We start from the raw sequence: 22,322 nt of genomic DNA on the forward strand, positions 1-22,322 counted from the left end.
TCAAAAAGGCTGTACGGTGAAAGCACACCATGCGATTATCTGAGGACAGCGCCCCGCATACAAAACCATGAAAAACATATTTCAACCAGGCAGGTGCGACACGGAAGTCAGAAATAGCGATATAATAAATGCCTTACCTTTGATGATCTTCTTCTGTTGGCACTCCAAAAGTTCCCAGATACATCACAAATGGTCCTTTTGTTCGATAATGTCCTTCTTTATAGCCATAAAAACTCAGTTTAGCTGGCGCGCTTCAGTCAATAATCCACCCAGTTCCCTCCATCAAAATGCATACAAAATGATTCCCAAACGTTACTAATAAACTTTTCCAAACAAGTCAAACAACATTTATAATCAAACCTTAGGTACCCTAATATGTAAATAAAAGATGAAATTTAAGACAGAAAATCGTTATTGTCTTTACCGGAGAAAAATACCAAAGAACGCGCTCTCATTCACGCGCTTGGAAACACTACAGCCAAAATGGGAGCCACCTAGAAAAACTACAATTCCTGGTTAATTTTTCCAAAAACCATCCTGAAACTCTTTCTAAAGACTGTTGAAATCTAGTGGAAGCCCTAGGAACTGCAATCTGGGAGGACTTCACCTTATAATAAAAGTGACAGCCATTAAATAGTGGTAGGCCGATTTCTTTGGGGGGGGGGGGGGGGGGGGGGTTGTCCTCGGGGTATTGCCTGCCATATCAGTTCTGTTATACTCACATACATTATTTTAACAGTGTTAGAAACTTTAGAGTGTTTTCTATCCAAATATACCAATGATATGCATATCCTAGCTTCTGGGCCTGAGTAGCAGGCAGTTTACTTTTCATCCGGACGTGAAAATAGTGCCCCCTACCCAAGAAAGGTTAAAGCAGATTGTCAGCCAGGTTTCTTCTAGCTCCCTCTCCTCCCACTTCCCGCCAGTGGACTTCGTCTCATCAACAGAAGTTCTATAAACAGATGCTTCAGATTGTTACATCCTGTGAGAGATCTGGCTCCTTCTTTTATCAGTGGTGTAACTGCGTTGGAGCTGTCAAATCGGTGAGCGGCTGCTCGTGTGGTCGTTGGGCGAGTTCATTTTGCGTGTCCTGAGTGGGCGAGGAGTTTGCACATATTAGACCATTCCATTGGTTCTTAAGTAACATTTCCACCCATCTGGGGCACTAGGCCATGCAAAACAAATGGGCCCATTGTCACGAAGCTGCCCACACCCTTCCCAATCGCGCTAGAAGTTCACAATGAGAAAGTGTGTTATATGGAAGAAATGACACTCAAATTTAAGATCATTAAAATAAATAATGAGGATTTCTGTCAGCCTAAACGAGGTTTAGATTACACCACATGTTCCAGTGTTTGAATTTGTAAACACAGCTGCATGGGATTTCTACTAATGTGACTCCATGCAGCCAATGGCAATGCTTGCGGTGGGTATAACGCCGGGAGCCTCTTGTGGATTTGACAGCTTCCACCTCCGACACAATCAAAACAACAGCTATACGGGAGGATAGCAAAAATCTGGTAGAATGGCTGAGGTCGACTGCACGTTGGGACAATATAACAATCCGAATTTTAGCAAATAGTCGATTTCAGATTATGTTTGCTTTAAGGTGGGATAAAGAACATGGTGTACAAGTTGAGAACAATGTTTGAGAAGAAGAATCCCAGGACCAGATCGTCCAATAAGAGAGGAGATGCCTTGTCTACGGACTTCAAGAGGTTCTCTGAGCTCAACTGTGTTACAGGTACAGGACTTTCATCAGTATCCATAATGTGAACACAGGGTATACCAGAACAGTGGAGTATCAGTATCCATAATGTGAACACAGGGTATACCAGAACAGTGGAGTATCAGTATCCATAATGTGAACACAGGGTATACCAGAACAGTGGAGTATCAGTATCCATTATGTGAACACAGGGTATACCAGAACAGTGGAGTATCAGTATCCATAATGTGAACACAGGGTATACCTACAGTGTAACAAAATGATAACATTACCCACCAGTTGAGCCCAAGGCATCCATCACGGAGGTCTCCTCCTCAGCTGCCCTCAACACAGGATCGCTGGCCTCAGACACAGAACAATGTGGAGCCAGGTCAGACACACACACACACACACACACACACACACACACACACACACACACACACACACACACACACACACACACACACACACACACACACACACACACACACACACACACACACACACACACACACACACTTCGTGCCAAGCTTGACAAACTTTCCCATTATTCCTGTGATGTTTTAGAACAGGGGAACAGGACCTGCAGTCAGTCGACTCAAAGAGTGCCAAACCTGATGGCCCAGTGGAACAGGAGAAGGAGAAGGATTACGCTTCATCAAAACCAGCCCAGAAGAAATCAGCCCTGGATCAGTCCTCCAAAGCCGTAAAAGAAACCAGCAAGACAACCAGCAAGACAACCATTCGTACGTGACTGGTCTGGAGCCGCTGTTTGAACCCGTTTGTTTCTATAGAAACCCTGTCAATATCAGCTGACACATACAGTATAAAGTCATTTGTTTCTCTCACCTCAGCTCCTATGAAGTCTGGTTCAGTGAAGGACAAGTTGGTGGTGCCTAGGAAGAAGGCTCTCCTCAAGTCGACCCTAGAGACTGCTTCTCACATTGAGCACATCAGGAGGAACGGAGTGGCATCACTAGAACTCAGCTACATATACCTCCTGGCAGGTGAGATAGGAGAGACTGGGATGGAATAGAATGCAAATAAATTGATCAAATGGAATGGGATGGAAAGAGAAATGGGATAGAATGGGATGGAAAGAAAGGAAAGAGAAATGGGAAAGAATGGGATGGAAAGAAAGGAAAGAGAAATGGGAAAGAATAGAATGGAAGGACAGGGAAATGGGAGGGAAATGAAGGACAGGGAAGTTGGACAGTATGGAAGGAAAGGGAAATGGGATCGAATGGAAGGACAGGGAAATGGGATAGTATCAAATGGAAGGAAAGGGAAATGGGATAGTATCAAATGGAAGGAAAGGGAATTGGGACCAAATGGAAGGACAGGGAATTGGGATCGAATGGAAGGAAAGGGAAATGGGATCGAATGGAAGGAAAGGGAAATGGGATAGTATCAAATGGAAGGAAAGGGAAATGGGATAGTATCAAAAGGAAGGAAAGGAAAATGGGATAGTATCAAAAAGGAAGGACAGGGAAATGGGATCGAATGGAAGGAAAGGGAAATGGGATAGTATCAAATGGAAGGAAAGGGAAATGGGATAGTATCAAATGGAAGGACAGGGAAATGGGATAGTATCAAATGGAAGGAAAGTGGTGGGATAGAATGGAAGGAAAAGGGAAAGAATGGAATATAAGCAAGGGAAATTGGATAGGTTGGAATTGATGGAAAGGGAATGGGGTAGAAGGAAAGGGAAATGGGATTGAATTGAATGCAAAGAAAGGGAAATTGGATGGAATGGAATGGAAGGGAAATGGGATAGAATCAAAAAGGAAGGAAAGGAAAATGGGATAGTATCAAATGGAAGGAAAGGAAAATGGGATAGTATCAAAAAGGAAGGACAGGGAAATGGGATAGTATCAAATGGAAGGAAAGGAAAATGGGATAGTATCAAAAATGAAGGACAGGGAAATGGGATAGTATCAAATGGAAGGAAAGTGGTGGGATAGAATGGAAGGAAAAGGGAAAGAATGGAATATAAGCAAGGGAAATTGGATAGGTTGGAATTGATGGAAAGGGAATGGGGTAGAAGGAAAGGGAAATGGGATTGAATTGAATGCAAAGAAAGGGAAATTGGATGGAATGGAATGGAAGGGAAATGGGATAGAATCAAAAAGGAAGGAAAGGAAAATGGGATAGTATCAAATGGAAGGAAAGGAAAATGGGATAGTATCAAAAAGGAAGGACAGGGAAATGGGATAGTATCAAATGGAAGGAAAGGGAAATGGGATAGTATCAAAAATGAAGGACAGGGAAATGGGATAGTATCAAATGGAAGGAAAGGAAAATGGGATAGTATCAAAAGGAAGGACAGGGAAATGGGATAGTATCAAATGGAAGGAAAGGGAAATGGGATAGTATCAAATGGAAGGAAAGGGAAATGGGATAGTATCAAAAGGAAGGAAAGGAAAATGGGATAGTATCAAAAAGGAAGGACAGGGAAATGGGATAGTATCAAATGGAAGGAAAGGGAAATGGGATAGTATCAAAAAGGAAGGACAGGAAAATGGGATAGTATCAAAAGGAAGGACAGGGAAATGGGATAGTATCAAATGGAAGGAAAGGGAAATGGGATAGTATCAAATGGAAGGAAAGGGAAATGGGATAGTATCAAAAGGAAGGAAAGGAAAATGGGATAGTATCAAAAAGGAAGGACAGGGAAATGGGATAGTATCAAAATGAAGGACAGGGAAATGGGATAGTATCAAATGGAAGGACAGGGAAATGGGATAGTATCAAAAGGAAGGACAGGGAAATGGGATAGTATCAAAAGGAAACAGGGAAATGGGATAGTATCAAAAGGAAGGACAGGGAAATGGGATAGTATCAAAAAGGAAGGACAGGGAAATGGGATAGTATCAAAAGGAAACAGGGAAATGGGATAGTATCAAAAGGAAGGACAGGGAAATGGGATAGTATCAAAAGGAAGGACAGGGAAATGGGATAGTATCAAAAGGAAACAGGGAAATGGGATAGTATCAAAAGGAAGGACAGGGAAATGGGATCGAATGAAATGGAAGGAAAGTGATGGGATAGAATTAAATGGAAGGAAAGTGAAGGGATAGAATGAAATGGAAGGAAAGTGATGGGATAGAATGAAATGGAAGGAAAGTGAAGGGATATAATGAAATGGAAGGAAAGTGAAGGGATATAATGAAATGGAAGGAAAGTGAAGGGATATAATGAAATGGAAGGAAAGTGAAGGGATATAATGAAATGGAAGGAAAGTGAAAGGATAGAATGGAAGGAAAAGGGAAAGAATGGAATATAAGCAAGGGAAATTGGATAGAAAGGAATGGAAGGAAAGGGAATTGGGAGGGAATGGAATGGAAGGACAAGGAAATGGGATCGAATGGAAGGAAAGGGAAATGGGATAGTATAAAAAGGACGGAAAGCTAAATGAGATAGAATGAAATGGAGGGAAAGGGAAGGGATAGAATGGAAGGAAAATAAATGGGACTGAACAATGAAAGGGAAATGTAATAGAATGGGATGGAAGGAAAGGGAAATGGGATAGAATTTAAAGGAAGGGAAGGGGGATAGAATGGGATGGAAGGGAAGGGGGATAGAATGGAATAGAAGGAAAGGGAAATAATGGGATAGAATGGAAGGAAAGGGAAATGTGATAGAATGGAATAGAAGGAAAGGGAAATAATGGGATAGAATGGAAGGAAAGGGAAATGTGATAGGATGGAGGGAAGGGGTAATCTGACAGAAAGGAACAATAGGGAAATCGGTTTGAAAATAATGTAAGGAAAGGGAATTTGGATAGAATAAAAGGGAAATGAGATACAATGGAATGGAAGGAAATGGTAATTGGGCACAATGTAAGGACAGTGAAATTGAATAGAATGAAAGGGAATGGAATGAATGGAATAAAAGGGAAATGGGGTTGTATCGAATGGAAGGAAAGGGAAAGGGTATATAATGGAAGTAAATGGAAAGGGTATATAATGGAATGGAAAGAAAGGGAAAGGGTATATAATGGAAGTAAATGGAAAGGGTATATAATGGAATGGAAAGAAAGGGAAAGGGTATATAATGGAAGTAAATGGAAATGGGATAGAATGGAATGGAAAGAAAGGGAAAGGGTATATAATGGAAGTAAATGGAAAGGGTATATAATGGAATGGAAAGAAAGGGAAAGGGTATAAAATGGAAGCAAATGGAAAGGGTATATAATGGAATGGAAAAAAAGGGAAAGGGTATATAATGGAAGTAAATGGAAAGGGTATATAATGGAATGGAAAGAAAGGGAAAGGGTATATAATGGAAGTAAATGGAAATGGGATAGAATGGAATGGAAAGAAAGGGAAAGGGTATATAATGGAAGTAAATGGAAAGGGTATATAATGGAATGGAAAGAAAGGGAAAGGGTATATAATGGAAGTAAATGGAAATGGGATAGAATGGAATGGAATGAAAGGGAAAGGGTATATAATGGAAGTAAATGGAAATGGGATAGAATGGAATGGAAAGAAAGGGAAAGGGTATATAATGGAAGTAAATGGAAATGGGATAGAATGGAAGGAAAATGAAATGGAATAGATTGAAATGGAAGGAAAATAAAGAGAAATTGGATAGAATGGAAGAAAATGGAAATGCGATAGAATGGGATCGAAGGAAAGGGAATTGGGCTAGAATATAATAGAAGGAAAGGGAAATGGAACGGGAAATGTGATAGAATAGAAGGAAAGGGAGATGGAATGGGAATGTGATAGAATAGAATGGAAGGAAAGGGAAATGGGGTAGAATAGAATGGAAGGAAAGGGAAATGGGAAGGAATAGAATGGGTTTAATGTAAAAAAAAAAAAAGGGTAATCTGACAGAAACAAACCAAAGGGAAATGGGATAGAATTGAAGGAAATGGAAGTGGAATGGAAGGAAATGGAAATCGTATAAAATGTAATGGATGGAAAGGTAAATAGGATCGAATGGAAGGAAAGGGATATGGGATAGAATGGAATGGAATGAAAAGGAAATGGAATATAATTAAATGGAAAGAAGGGAAATGGAATATAATTAAATGGAAAGAAGGGAAATGGGATAGAATGGAATGCATGGGAAATAGTATAGAATGAAATGGAAGGGAATGGGATTGAATGGAATGGAAGAAAAGGGAAATGGGGTAGAATAGAATGGAAGGAAAGGGAAATGGGATAGAATGGAATGGAAGGAAAAAGGGTATATAATGGAAGTAAATGGAAATGGGATAGAATGGAATGGAAAGAAAGGGAAAGGGTATATAATGGAAGTAAATGGAAATGGGATAGAATGGAATGGAAAGAAAGGGAAAGGGTATATAATGGAAGTAAATGGAAAGGGTATATAATGAAATGGAAAGAAAGGGAAAGGGTATATAATGGAAGTAAATGGAAAGGGTATATAATGAAATGGAAAGAAAGGGAAAGGGTATATAATGGAAGCAAATGGAAAGGGTATATAATGGAATGGAAAAAAAGGGAAAGGGTATATAATGGAAGTAAATGGAAAGGGTATATAATGGAATGGAAAGAAAGGGAAAGGGTATATAATGGAAGTAAATGGAAAGGGTATATAATGGAATGGAAAGAAAGGGAAAGGGTATATAATGGAAGTAAATGGAAATGGGATAGAATGGAATGGAAAGAAAGGGAAAGGGTATATAATGGAAGTAAATGGAAAGGGTATATAATGGAATGGAAAGAAAGGGAAAGGGTATATAATGGAAGTAAATGGAAATGGGATAGAATGGAATGGAATGAAAGGGAAAGGGTATATAATGGAAGTAAATGGAAATGGGATAGAATGGAAGGAAAATGAAATGGAATAGATTGAAATGGAAGGAAAATAAAGAGAAATTGGATAGAATGGAAGAAAATGGAAATGCGATAGAATGGGATCGAAGGAAAGGGAATTTGGCTAGAATATAATAGAAGGAAAGGGAAATGGAACGGGAAATGTGATAGAATAGAAGGAAAGGGAGATGGAATGGGAATGTGATAGAATAGAATGGAAGGAAAGGGAAATGGGGTAGAATAGAATGGAAGGAAAGGGAAATGGGAAGGAATAGAATGGGTTTAATGTAAAAAAAAAAAAAAAAAGGGTAATCTGACAGAAACAAACCAAAGGGAAATGGGATAGAATTGAAGGAAATGGAAGTGGAATGGAAGGAAATGGAAATCGTATAAAATGTAATGGATGGAAAGGTAAATAGGATCGAATGGAAGGAAAGGGAAATGGGATAGAATGGAATGGAATGAAAGGGAAATGGAATATAATTAAATGGAAAGAAGGGAAATGGAATATAATTAAATGGAAAGAAGGGAAATGGGATAGAATGGAATGAATGGGAAATAGTATAGAATGAAATGGAAGGGAATGGGATTGAATGGAATGGAAAGAAGGGGACATAGGATAGATTGGAATGAAAGGGAAATGGGATAGAATGGGAGAACATGGAAATGGAAAGGAATGGAATGTAAGGACATGGAAATGGGATAGAATGGAAGGAAATTTGATAAATTGGAAGGAAAGACAAATGGGAAGGAAATGGAGTGGAATGGAAGGACAGGGAAATGGGATTGAATGGAACGAAAGGGAAATGGGATAGAATGGAAGGACAGAGAAATGGGATATAATGGAATGGAAGGAAAAAGGAAACGGTATAGGATGGAAGGGAAATTGGATAAAATGGAAGGAAATGAAAATGGGATGGAATGGAAAGTCATGGAAATGGGATCGAACTTAGGGAAAGAAGAGGAAAGGGAAATGAGATATAATGCAACGGAAATGGGATAGAATGTAATGGAATGGAAGGGAAATACGATAGAATGGAAATACAAGGAAATTGGATAGATATGGCATTTAAGGGAAGGGACATGGGGTTGAATGGGAAATGACATATAATTAAAAGGAAATGGGATGGAAGGACAGGAGAATGGATAGAATGAAAGTAAAGTGAAATGGGATATAATGGAAGGAAGAGAAATGGGATAGAATTTTAGGAAACGGAAATGGAATGGGATAGAATGAAAGGCAAATTGGATAGAATGGAAGGACAGTTAAATGGGATAGATAGAAATGGAAGGAAAGGGAAATGGGATGGAATGAAAGGAAACTGAAATGGAATGCAATTGAAGGGAAGAAAATGGATAGAATGGTGGGTAAAGGAAACCGGATAGAATGAAATGGAAGTAAATGGGATTAAATAGCAGGGAAATGGGATAGAATAGAAAGGAAAATGGGATTGAATGAAAATAAAATGGGATTGAATGAAAGGAAAATGGGACAGAATAGAAAGAAACGTCAAATCAAATCATATCAAATGTTATTTGTCACAAGTGTGGACCTTACAGTGAAATGCTTACTTACAAGCCCTAACCAACAATGCAGTTCAAAAACATTTAGAAAATACCTTTTGAAAAAAATATGGAACAAAAGTAACAAATAATTAAAGAGCAGCAGTAAAACAACAATAGTGAGGCTATATACAGGAGGTACCGGTACAGATTCAATGTGCGGGGGCACCGGTTAGTCGAGGTAATTGAGGTAATATGTACATGTAGGTAGAGTTATTAAAGTGACTATGCTTAGATAATAACAGAGAGTAGCAGCAGTGTAAAAGAGTGGTGGGGGGGGCAATGCAAATAGTCTGGGAAGCCATTTGACTAGATGTTCAGCAGTCTTATAGCTTGGGGGTTGAAGCTGTTAAGAAGTATCTTGGACCTAGACTTGGCACTCCGGTACTGCTTGCCATGCGGTAGCAGAGAGAACAGTCTATGACTAGGGTAGCTGGAGTCTTTGACAATTTTTAGGGCCTTTCTCTGACACCGCCTTGTATAGAGGTCCTGGATGGCAGGAAGCTTGGCCCCAGTGATGTACTGCGCTGTACGCACTACCGTCTGTAGTGTCTTGCGGTCGGAGGCCGAGCTGTTGCCATACTAGGCGGGGATGCAACCAGTCAGGATGATCTCGATGGTGCAGCTGTATAACCTTATGAGGATCTGAGGACCCATGCCAAATCTTTTCAGTCTCCTGAGGGGGAATAGGTTTTGTTGTGCCCTCTTCACGACTGTCTTGGTGTTCTTGGACCATTACTCAAAAGAAAAACATCAACCAATTTCTAAAGACTGTTAACATCTAGTGGAAGCCATAGGAACTGCATCCAGATGCCTCAGAAATCTAGATTCCCATAGAAAACTAATTGAAAACACAGTCACCTCAAACATTTTTTTCCCTGGATGGCTTGTCCTCTGGGTTTCGCCTGCCACATAAGTTATGTTATACTCACAGACATACTTTTAACAGTTTTAGAAACTTTAGAGTGTTTTCTATCCAAATCTACCAATTATATGCATATCCTAGCTTCTGGGCCTGAGTAGCAGGCAGTTTACTTTGGGCACGCTTTTCATCCGAACGTGAAAATAGTGCCCCCTAGCCCGAAGAGGTTTTAAGGAAATGAAAATGTAAAGAAAAGAAAATGGGATAGAATAGAAGGAAAGGGAAGTGGGATAGAATGGAAGGAATGGGTAATGGGATAACATGGAAGGAAAGGGAAATGGGAGAGAATGGAATCAAAATAAATGGGATGGAATGGCATGAAAGGAAAGGGAAATGGGATCGAATCGAAGGAAATGGAAATAGATATAATGAAAGGAAACGGAATGGATGGAAAATGAAATGGGAAATAATTGAATGGAAAGAAATGTGATAGAATGGCGTAGCAGGAAACGGAAATGGGATAAAATGTTGGGAAAGGGAAATGGGATTGATTGGAAGAAAAGGGACTGGGTTAGAATGTAAGGAAAAGGAAACAGGATAGAATGGAAGGAAATGGAATTTGGATAGAATGCAATGGAAGAAAAGGGAAATGGGTTAGAATGGAAAGGAAATGGGATAGATTGGAAGGGAAATGGGATAGAATGGAAAGGAAATGGGATTGAAGGGAAGGGGAATGGAATTGAAGGGAAGGGGAATGGGATAGAATGGAAGGGAAATGGGATAGGTTAGAATGGAAGGAAAAGGAAACAGGATAGAATGGAAGTAAATGGTCGGGCTCCGACGCCTCAGCCGGATCGTCAGGCTCCGACGCCTCAGCCGGATCGTCAGGCTCCCACGCCTCAGCCAGCTCGCCAGGCTCCCACGCCTCAGCCAGCTCGCCAGGCTCCCACGCCTCAGCCAGCTCGCCAGGCTCCCACGCCTCAGCCAGCTCGCCAGGCTCCCACGCCTCAGCCAGCTCGCCAGGCTCCCACGCCTCAGCCAGCTCGCCAGGCTCCCACGCCTCTGCCGGATGGAAGGTTTCTTCCTAAGTTCCCGCCTTTCAAGCGAGTTTTTCCTAGCCACTGTGCTTCTAGATCTGCATTGCTTGGTGTTTGGGGTTTTAGGCTGGGTTTCTGTATAAGCACTTTGTTACATTTGCTGATGTAAAAAGGGCTTTATAAATACATTTGAGCCCTTCACTGGAGCCCTATGTAACGGTTCTCGTGGGCTGAAGGAAGAGTGGACCAAGGTGCAGTGTTTAAAGTGTTCATGATTTAATCCAAAAAAACTAATTGAACAAAAACAACAAACAGGAGAACGAAAGCGAAACAGTTCTGTCTGGTGCAGACACAAAACAGAAAACAACTACCCACAAAACACAGGTGGGAAAAGCCTACCTGAGTATGGTTCTCAATCAGAGACAACGACAGACAGCTGCCTCTGATTGAGAACCACACCCGGCCAAACACACAGAAATAGAAAACATAGAACACAAAACATAGAATGCCCACCCCAACTCACGCCCTGACCAAACCAAAATAGAGACATAAAAAGGATCTCTAAGGTCAGGGCGTGACACCCTATTACAAACTTCACGAGGCAATTACTTACCTGACGTAGCAGGCTCAAAAGAAATGCCTGACACTAAATCCCCTACATACTGGTCGTGACAAGAAAAAACAACTGTCTGGAGGTTTTCTTCTGCACTGTTCAACCAATCCAGTGAATGTGGAGGAGGAGTTAAGATGGAGTGTCACCTTGGTAACACCTAAAAGCTCTCTCTCCATTTTCCCTGAAAAACAAAACATCCGGTTGGGACTCGGCAAAGGCTAGCCAATTAGAAACATCTGTAGCCCCTCCCCCCAGTTACAACTACACTGCTAAACACAGTATCACAACGCCAAAGAAAAGACACATACCTTTTTTTACTATTGGCATGGCAAAGTTAATGTAGTTCTAAAACGTAGATGAAGAACAACAGTTTTGTTGTAAAGTATGTCAATCTTGTCCTTTTTTTCATTTGTGTATGTTAGGAGACCGGTGTCTGACTGACTGCCTGGAGACCTGTTCCTCTGGGGTGTACGAGGGTCTGTGTAACATCACACTTGACCGACCTCTGATCTCTGAGAAGCTGAAGGCTGAACTCAACCCTCTAGTCATCACCATCCTGTCAGCCTCCTCCCTGCCATCATCCCCTGTCCCCTTACATGTCTTAGAGGTAATATGACCCCAACTCTTGACCTCTAACATGACCCTCCCAGCCTGTCCCCTTCTACACACTGTAGGTTCTAACAGTACACTGTCTCAGTTGACCTCTAACATGACCCTCCCAGCCTGCCCCCTTCTACACACTGTAGGTTCTAACACTACACTGTCTCAGTTGACCTCTAACATGACCCTCCCAGCCTGCCCCCTTCTACACACTGTAGGTTCTAACACTACACTGTCTCAGTTGACCTCTAACATGACCCTCCCAGCCTGCCCCCTTCTACACACTGTAGGTTCTAACACTACACTGTCTCAGCTGACCTCTAACATGACCCTCCCAGCCTGCCCCCTTCTACACACTGTAGGTTCTAACACTACACTGTCTCAGTTGACCTCTAACATGACCCTCCCAGCCTGCCCCCTTCTACACACTGTAGGTTCTAACAGTACACTGTCTCAGCTGACCTCTAGCATGACCCTCCCAGCCTGCCCCCTTCTACACACTGTAGGTTCTAACAGTACACTGTCTCAGCTGACCTCTAACATGACCCTCCCAGCCTGCCCCCTTCTACACACTGTAGGTTCTAACAGTACACTGTCTCAGCTGACCTCTAACATGACCCTCCCAGCCTGCCCCCTTCTACACACTGTAGGTTCTAACACTACACTGTCTCAGCTGACCTCTAACATGACCCTCCCAGCCTGCCCCCTTCTACACACTGTAGGTTCTAACACTACACTGTCTCAGCTGACCTCTAACATGACCCTCCCAGCCTGCCCCCTTCTACACACTGTAGGTTCTAACACTACACTGTCTCAGCTGACCTCTAACATGACCCTCCCAGCCTGCCCCCTTCTACACACTGTAGGTTCTAACACTACACTGTCTCAGTTGACCTCTAACATGACCCTCCCAGCCTGCCCCCTTCTACACACTGTAGGTTCTAACAGTACACTGTCTCAGCTGACCTCTAACATGACCCCCCCAGCCTGTCCCCTTCTACACACTGTAGGTTCTAACAGTACACTGTCTCAGCTGACCTCTAACATGACCCTCCCAGCCTGCCCCCTTCTACACACTGTAGGTTCTAACAGTACACTGTCTCAGCTGACCTCTAACATGACCCTCCCAGCCTGCCCCCTTCTACACACTGTAGGTTCTAACACTACACTGTCTCAGCTGACCTCTAACATGACCCTCCCAGCCTGCCCCCTTCTACACACTGTAGGTTCTAACAGTACACTGTCTCAGCTGACCTCTAACATGACCCCCCCAGCCTGTCCCCTTCTACACACTGTAGGTTCTAACACTACACTGTCTCAGCTGACCTCTAACATGACCCTCCCAGCCTGCCCCCTTCTACACACTGTAGGTTCTAACACTACACTGTCTCAGCTGACCTCTAACATGACCCTCCCAGCCTGCCCCCTTCTACACACTGTAGGTTCTAACAGTACACTGTCTCAGCTGACCTCTAACATGACCCTCCCAGCCTGCCCCCTTCTACACACTGTAGGTTCTAACACTACACTGTCTCAGCTGACCTCTAACATGACCCTCCCAGCCTGCCCCCTTCTACACACTGTAGGTTCTAACACTACACTGTCTCAGCTGACCTCTAACATGACCCTCCCAGCCTGCCCCCTTCTACACACTGTAGGTTCTAACACTACACTGTCTCAGCTGACCTCTAACATGACCCTCCCAGCCTGCCCCCTTCTACACACTGTAGGTTCTAACACTACACTGTCTCAGCTGACCTGTAACATCCGTTCCTCTTCTACTATCTTCTGTCAGGAGAAGTGTCTGCCAGTGTACTGCCAGTACCAGTTCCATAACACGTCTATGCACCGGACCAAAGGCCAGGAACACAGCACTAACGTTTATTTCAATGACGTCAACGTCATCATGACAGGTGGAGCACTGTCAAACATGCCCTTAAGAATTTGTTTACTGTCACTATTCATATCATCGTTATCGCTAAATATAGTTAGCGCTTTATCTATTATTAGCACTAAAGCTATCGCTAAAGCTAATGTTACTGCTATAGCTATCGCTAAAGCTAATGTTACTGCTAAAGCTATCGCTAAATCTGTCTATTGCTAGAGCTTTTATTATTGCTAGCTCTACCTCATCCAGGCTTGCTAAGTCCCGGGGAGCTGTTGGAGGTCCTGCGAGGTCCTCCGCTGGAGATTGAGGTCCACGACAGAGACAGGAAGTTGGAGAAGGTGTCGACCAGCCCCGCCCTGTTTGGGACATATCCCAATGATGACAAGCTAAGCAGTGTAGTCGTGGTCTCTGGGAAACGGACCAATCACCACCCCTTCACAGAGAATAGCAAACACTATGACCCCTGTGGCCTCGCCAAGCTTAACCTCAACGACCTGCTACAAGGACAGAGGAGTCTGAAGGTGAAGCTAGCATTGATCAAGGAAAAACAAGACTGTTCACTGTTTTTATTGTCACGTGCACAAGTACAGTGAAATGCCTTTCTAGCTCTTTCCCAACAAAGCAGTAATCAATATCACAACTTTGCTCTGACTCAGATGTTGTGCTACTCATTTAAACCCCAGTGGGAAGATAGTGGCAGACATTTGTCATTTTTCTAGTACATTCATCCATCTTTCTTTTCAGCACCAGAACCAGTTGGATGTGAATATTGAGTGTTCTTTCCCGTTCCATGACCAGGTGAACCTGCCGATCCGCTGTTCCCCACCGCCCCAGCTGTTGAGTAGTGAGAGGAGTGACTGGGAGAGGAAAATGGCCTCCATGCCAGGGACAGGAGGGGTGGATGGGCCAGAGCAACAGCCTGGACACTACTTTGATGCCAATTCACAGCTCAAGGTATAGTAGTAGTAGAATAGTAGTAGTAGTAGTAGTAGTAGCAGCAGCATTAGTAGTAGTAGTAGTAGTGGTGGTAGTAGTATTAGTAGTAGTAGTAGTAGTAGTAGTAGTAGTAGTAGTGGTAGTGGTAGTGGTAGTGGTAGTGGTAGTAGTAGTAGTAGTGGTAGTAGTAGTGGTAGTAGTAGTAGAATTAATAGTAGTATTAATAGTAGTAGTAGTAGTAATAGTAGTAGTAGTAGTAGTACAGTAGTAGTAGTAGTACAGTAGTAGCAGTAGTAGTATCAGTAGTAGTAGTAGTAGTAGTAGCAGTAGTAGTAGTAGTAGTAGTACAGTAGTAGTAGTAGTAGTAGTAGTAGTAGTAGTAGTAGTGTAGTAGTAGTACAGTAGTAGTAGCAGTAGTATAGTAGTAGTAGTAGTAGTAGTAGTAGTAGTAGTAGTAGTGTAGTAGTAGTAGTAGTACATTAGTAGTAGTAACATTAGTGGTGGTAGTAGTAGTACAGTAGTAGTAGTACAGTAGTAGTAGTAACAGTAGTAGTAGTAGTAGTAGTACAGTAGTAGTAGTGGTAGTAGTAGTGGTAGTAGTAGTAGTAGTAGTAGTAGTAGTAGTAGTAGTAGTACAGTAGTAGTAGTAGTAGTACAGTAGTAGTAGCAGTAGTAGTAGTAGTAGTAGTAGTAGTAGTAGTCAAATCAAATCAAATCAAATTTTATTAGTCACATACACATGGTTAGCAGATGTTAATGCGAGTGTAGCGAAATGCTTGTGCTTCTAGTTCCGACAATGCAGTAATAACCAACAAGTAATCTAACCTAACAATTCCACAACTACTACCTTACACACACACACAAGTGTAAAGGGATAAAGAATATGTACATAAAGATATATGAATGAGTGGTGGTACAGAACGGCATGGCAGATGCAGTAGATGGTATAGAGTACGGTATATACATATGAGATGAGTACTGTAGGGTATGTAAACATAAAGTGGCATAGTTTAAAGTGGCTAGTGGTACATGTATTACATAAAGATGGCAAGATGCAGTAGATGATATAGAGTACAGTATATACATATGAGATGGGTAATGTAGGGTATGTAAACATTATATTAAGTGGCATTGTTTAAAGTGGCTAGTGGTACATTTTTACATAATTTCCATCAATTCCCATTTTTAAAGTGGCTGGAGTTGAGTCGGTATGTTGGCAGCGGCCGCTAAATGTTAGTGGTGGCTGTTTAACAGTCTGATGGCCTTGAGATAGAAGCTGTTTTTCAGTCTCTCGGTCCCTGCTTTGATGCACCTGTACTGACCTCGCCTTCTGGATGATAGCGGGGTGAACAGGCAGTGGCTTGGGTGGTTGTTGTCCTTGATGATCTTTATGGCCTTCCTGTGACATCGGGTGGTGTAGGTGTCCTGGAGGGCAGGTAGTTTGCCCCCGGTGATGCGTTCTGCAGACCTCACTACCCTCTGGAGAGCCTTACGGTTGTGGGCGGAGCAGTTGCCGTACCAGGCGGTGATACAGCCCGACAGGATGCTCTCGATTGTGCATCTGTAGAAGTTTGTGAGTGCTTTTGGTGACAAGCCGAATTTCTTCAGCCTCCTGAGGTTGAAGAGGCGCTGCTGCGCCTTCTTCACAACGCTGTCTGTGTGGGTGGACCAATTCAGTTTGTCCGTGATGTGTACACCGAGGAACTTAAAACTTTCCACCTTCTCCACTACTGACCCGTCGATGTGGATAGGGGGGTGCTCCCTCTGCTGTTTCCTGAAGTCCACAATCATCTCCTTTGTTTTGTTGACGTTGAGTGTGAGGTTATTTTCCTGACACCACACTCCGAGGGCCCTCACCTCCTCCCTGTAGGCCGTCTCGTCGTTGTTGGTAATCAAGCCTACCACTGTAGTGTCATCCGCAAACTTGATGATTGAGTTGGAGGCGTGCATGGCCACGCAGTCGTGGGTGAACAGGGAGTACAGGAGAGGGCTCAGAACGCACCCTTGTGGGGCCCCAGTGTTGAGGATCAGCGGGGTGGAGATGTTGTTACCTACCCTCACCACCTGGGGGCGGCCCGTCAGGAAGTCCAGGACCCAGTTGCACAGGGCGGGGTCGAGACCCAGGGTCTCGAGCTTGATGACGAGTTTGGAGGGTACTATGGTGTTAAATGCTGAGCTGTAATCGATGAACAGCATTCTCACATGGGTATTCCTCTTGTCCAGATGGGTTAGGGCAGTGTGCAGTGTGGTTGCGATTGCGTCGTCTGTGGACCTATTGGGTCGGTAAGCAAATTGGAGTGGGTCTAGGGTGTCCGGTAGGGTGGAGGTGATATGGTCCTTGACTAGTCTCTCAAAGCACTTCATGATGACGGAAGTGAGTGCTACGGGGCGGTAGTCGTTTAGCTCAGTTACCTTAGCTTTCTTGGGAACAGGAACAATGGTGGCCCTCTTGAAGCATGTGGGAACAGCAGACTGGGATAAGGATTGATTGAATATGTCCGTAAACACACCAGCCAGCTGGTCTGCGCATGCTCTGAGGACGCGGCTGGGAATGCCGTCTGGGCCTGCAGCCTTGCGAGGGTTAACACGTTTAAATGTTTTACTCACCTCGGCTGCAGTGAAGGAGAGCCCGCAGGTTTTGGTAGGGGGCCGTGTCAGTGGCACTGTATTGTCCTCAAAGCGGTAGTAGTACAGTAGTAGTAGCAGTAGTAGCAGTAGTATAGTAGTAGTAGTGGTAGTAGTAGTAGAATTAATAGTAGTAGTAATAGTAGTATTAATAGTAGTAGTAGTAGTAGTAGTAGTAGTTTATTGATCCCAACTTGGGAAATTGATTGATTTATTGATTTAGGTGCATGTGGAGATTGCCTGTCCTCTGACGTTAGGAGGTGGGGCCAGTGACGGGGCATGGGACTGCCCGTTCGGACGCATCATATACCTGTTCAAGTACGCGAATGTCTCGGTGATGTCACGGCTTAGGGCGGAGCTACTAAGGATCAATGCTGTGGCCTTCCATCTGGAGGACCAATCAGAGGAGACGGTGGAGCGGGCATTGTCGTGTTACAAGATGGTGGCGCGGGAGAGGGAGAACCGTGACTTGGACGTGGTGACGGGGTTCCACCTGCTAGATAAACAAATCCACCTTTTTGTTCTGGAAGGACTGAAACATAAAGGTGTCAGGAGACTCTGGGAGACTGTCTCCATACAGTAAGTTATATAGAGACTGTCTCCATGTCTCCATACAGTAAGTTATATAGAGACTGTCTCCATACAGTAAGTTATATAGAGACTGTCTCCATACAGTAAGTTATATAGAGACTGTCTCCATACAGTAAGTTATATAGAGACTGTCTCCATGTCTCCATACAGTAAGTTATATAGAGACTGTCTCCATACAGTAAGTTATATAGAGACTGTCTCCATACAGTAAGTTATATAGAGACTGTCTCCATATAGTAAGTTATATAGAGACTGTCTCCATACAGTTAGTTATATAGAGACTGTCTCCATGTCTCCATACAGTAAGTTATATAGAGACTGTCTCCATGTCTCCATACAGTAAGTTATATAGAGACTGTCTCCATACAGTAAGTTATATAGAGACTGTCTCCATACAGTAAGTTAGAGACTGTCTCCATACAGTAAGTTATATAGAGACTGTCTCCATATAGTAAGTTATATAGAGACTGTCTCCATACCGTAAGTTATATAGAGACTGTCTCCATACAGTAAGTTATATAGAGACTGTCTCCATACAGTAAGTTATATAGAGACTGTCTCCATATAGTAAGTTATATAGAGACTGTCTCCATACAGTAAGTTATATAGAGACTGTCTCCATACAGTAAGTTATATAGAGACTGTCTCCATATAGTAAGTTATATAGAGACTGTCTCCATACAGTAAGTTATATAGAGACTGTCTCCATGTCTCCATACAGTAAGTTATATAGAGACTGTCTCCATACAGTAAGTTATATAGAGACTGTCTCCATACAGTAAGTTATATAGAGACTGTATCCATGTCTCCATACAGTAAGTTATATAGAGACTGTCTCCATACAGTAAGTTATATAGAGACTGTCTCCATACAGTAAGTTATATAGAGACTGTCTCCATATAGTAAGTTATATAGAGACTGTCTCCATACAATTAGTTATATAGAGACTGTCTCCATACAGTAAGTTATATAGAGACTGTCTCCATATAGTAAGTTATATAGAGACTGTCTCCATACAGTAAGTTATATAGAGACTGTCTCCATATAGTAAGTTATATAGAGACTGTCTCCATACAGTAATTTATATAGAGACTGTCTCCATACAGTAAGTTATATAGAGACTGTCTACATATAGTAAGTTATATAGAGACTGTCTCCATACAGTAAGTTATATAGAGACTGTCTCCATGTCTCCATACAGTAAGTTATATAGAGACTGTCTCCATACAGTAAGTTATATAGAGACTGTCTACATATAGTAAGTTATATAGAGACTGTCTCCATACAGTAAGACACATAGAGACTCTCCATACAGTAAGATTCATAGAGACACTCCATACAGTAAGACACATAGAGACTCTCCATACAGTAAGATACATAGAGACTCTCCATACAGTAAGACACATAGAGACTCTCCATACAGTAAGATACATAGAGACTCTCCATACAGTAAGACACATAGAGACTCTCCATACAGTAAGATTCATAGAGACTCTCCATACAGTAAGATACATAGAGACTCTCCATACAGTAAGTTACATAGAGACTCTCCATACAGTAAGATACATAGAGACTCTCCATACAGTAAGACACATAGAGACTCTCCATACAGTAAGATACATAGAGACTCTCCATACAGTAAGATACATAGAGACTCTCCATACAGTAAGACACATAGAGACTCTCCATACAGTAAGATACATAGAGACTCTCCATACAGTAAGATACATAGAGACTCTCCATACAGTAAGATACATAGAGACTCGCCATACAGTAAGATACATAGAGACTCTCCATACAGTAAGACACATAGAGACTCTCCATACAGTAAGACACATAGAGACTCTCCATACAGTAAGATACATAGAGACTCTCCATACAGTAAGATACATAGAGACACTCCATACAGTAAGACACATAGAGACTCTCCATACAGTAACATACATAGAGACTCTCCATACAGTAAGATTCATAGAGACACTCCATACAGTAAGACACATAGAGACTCTCCATACAGTAAGATACATAGAGACTCTCCATACAGTAAGACACATAGAGACTCTCCATACAGTAAGATACATAGAGACTCTCCATACAGTAAGACACATAGAGACTCTCCATACAGTAAGATTCATAGAGACTCTCCATACAGTAAGATACATAGAGACTCTCCATACAGTAAGTTACATAGAGACTCTCCATACAGTAAGATACATAGAGACTCTCCATACAGTAAGACACATAGAGACTCTCCATACAGTAAGATACATAGAGACTCTCCATACAGTAAGATACATAGAGACTCTCCATACAGTAAGACACATAGAGACTCTCCATACAGTAAGATACATAGAGACTCTCCATACAGTAAGATACATAGAGACTCTCCATACAGTAAGACACATAGAGACTCTCCATACAGTAAGATACATAGAGACTCTCCATACAGTAAGACACATAGAGACTCTCCATACAGTAAGACACATAGAGACTCTCCATACAGTAAGATACATAGAGACTCTCCATACAGTAAGATACATAGAGACTCTCCATACAGTAAGATACATAGAGACTCTCCATACAGTAAGATACATAGAGACACTCCATACAGTAAGACACATAGAGACTCTCCATACAGTAAGATACATAGAGACACTCCATACAGTAAGACACATAGAGACTCTCCATACAGTAAGACACATAGAGACTCTCCATACAGTAAGACACATAGAGACTCTCCATACAGTAAGACACATAGAGACTCTCCATACAGTAAGATACATAGAGACTCTCCATACAGTAAGATACATAGAGACACTCCATACAGTAAGACACATAGAGACTCTCCATACAGTAAGATACATAGAGACACTCCATACAGTAAGACACATAGAGACTCTCCATACAGTAAGATACATAGAGACTCCATACAGTAAGATACATAGAGACTCTCCATACAGTAAGACACATAGAGACTCTCCATACAGTAAGACACATAGAGACTCTCCATACAGTAAGATACATAGAGACTCTCCATACAGTAAGATACATAGAGACTCTCCATACAGTAAGACACATAGAGACTCTCCATACAGTAAGATACATAGAGACTCTCCATACAGTAAGATACATAGAGACTCTCCATACAGTAAGACACATAGAGACTCTCCATACAGTAAGATACATAGAGACTCTCCATACAGTAAGACACATAGAGACTCTCCATACAGTAAGATACATAGAGACTCTCCATACAGTAAGATACATAGAGACTCTCCATACAGTAAGATACATAGAGACTCTCCATACAGTAAGATACATAGAGACTCTCCATACAGTAAGATACATAGAGACACTCCATACAGTAAGACACATAGAGACTCTCCATACAGTAAGACACATAGAGACTCTCCATACAGTAAGATACATAGAGACACTCCATACAGTAAGACACATAGAGACTCTCCATACAGTAAGACACATAGAGACTCTCCATACAGTAAGATACATAGAGACTCTCCATACAGTAAGACACATAGAGACTCTCCATACAGTAAGATACATAGAGACTCTCTATACAGTAAGATACATAGAGACTCTCCATACAGTAAGATACATAGAGACTCTCCATACAGTAAGATACATAGAGACTCTCCATACAGTAAGATACATAGAGACTCTCCATACAGTAAGATACATAGAGACACTCCATACAGTAAGACACATAGAGACTCTCCATACAGTAAGACACATAGAGACTCTCCATACAGTAAGATACATAGAGACACTCCATACAGTAAGACACATAGAGACTCTCCATACAGTAAGACACATAGAGACTCTCCATACAGTAAGATACATAGAGACTCTCCATACAGTAAGACACATAGAGACTCTCCATACAGTAAGATACATAGAGACTCTCCATACAGTAAGATACATAGAGACTCTCCATACAGTAAGATACATAGAGACTCTCCATACAGTAAGATACATAGAGACTCTCCATACAGTAAGATACATAGAGACTCTCCATACAGTAAGATACATAGAGACACTCCATACAGTAAGACACATAGAGACTCTCCATACAGTAAGACACAT

At 42.1% G+C, this 22,322-nt stretch overlaps 1 protein-coding gene across 1 annotated transcript in view; it reads left to right on the plus strand.

The window, feature by feature from the left end:
- The window catches only part of cfap92 (cilia and flagella associated protein 92 (putative)), a 93,536-nt gene that overhangs the window by 13,820 nt on the left and 57,394 nt on the right, over positions 1 to 22,322 (plus strand). Inside the window, exons 5-11 of the mRNA XM_071334621.1 lie at positions 2,279 to 2,457; positions 2,566 to 2,718; positions 12,001 to 12,185; positions 13,974 to 14,091; positions 14,316 to 14,587; positions 14,865 to 15,020; positions 17,851 to 18,206. Of these exons, the coding sequence (XP_071190722.1) occupies positions 2,279 to 2,457; positions 2,566 to 2,718; positions 12,001 to 12,185; positions 13,974 to 14,091; positions 14,316 to 14,587; positions 14,865 to 15,020; positions 17,851 to 18,206 (1,419 nt within the window). The remainder of the gene's footprint in view (positions 1 to 2,278; positions 2,458 to 2,565; positions 2,719 to 12,000; positions 12,186 to 13,973; positions 14,092 to 14,315; positions 14,588 to 14,864; positions 15,021 to 17,850; positions 18,207 to 22,322) is intronic.

The sequence above is a fragment of the Salvelinus alpinus genome, chromosome 12 (genome assembly GCF_045679555.1).
Source record: "Salvelinus alpinus chromosome 12, SLU_Salpinus.1, whole genome shotgun sequence".
Classification (NCBI taxonomy): domain Eukaryota; kingdom Metazoa; phylum Chordata; class Actinopteri; order Salmoniformes; family Salmonidae; genus Salvelinus; species Salvelinus alpinus.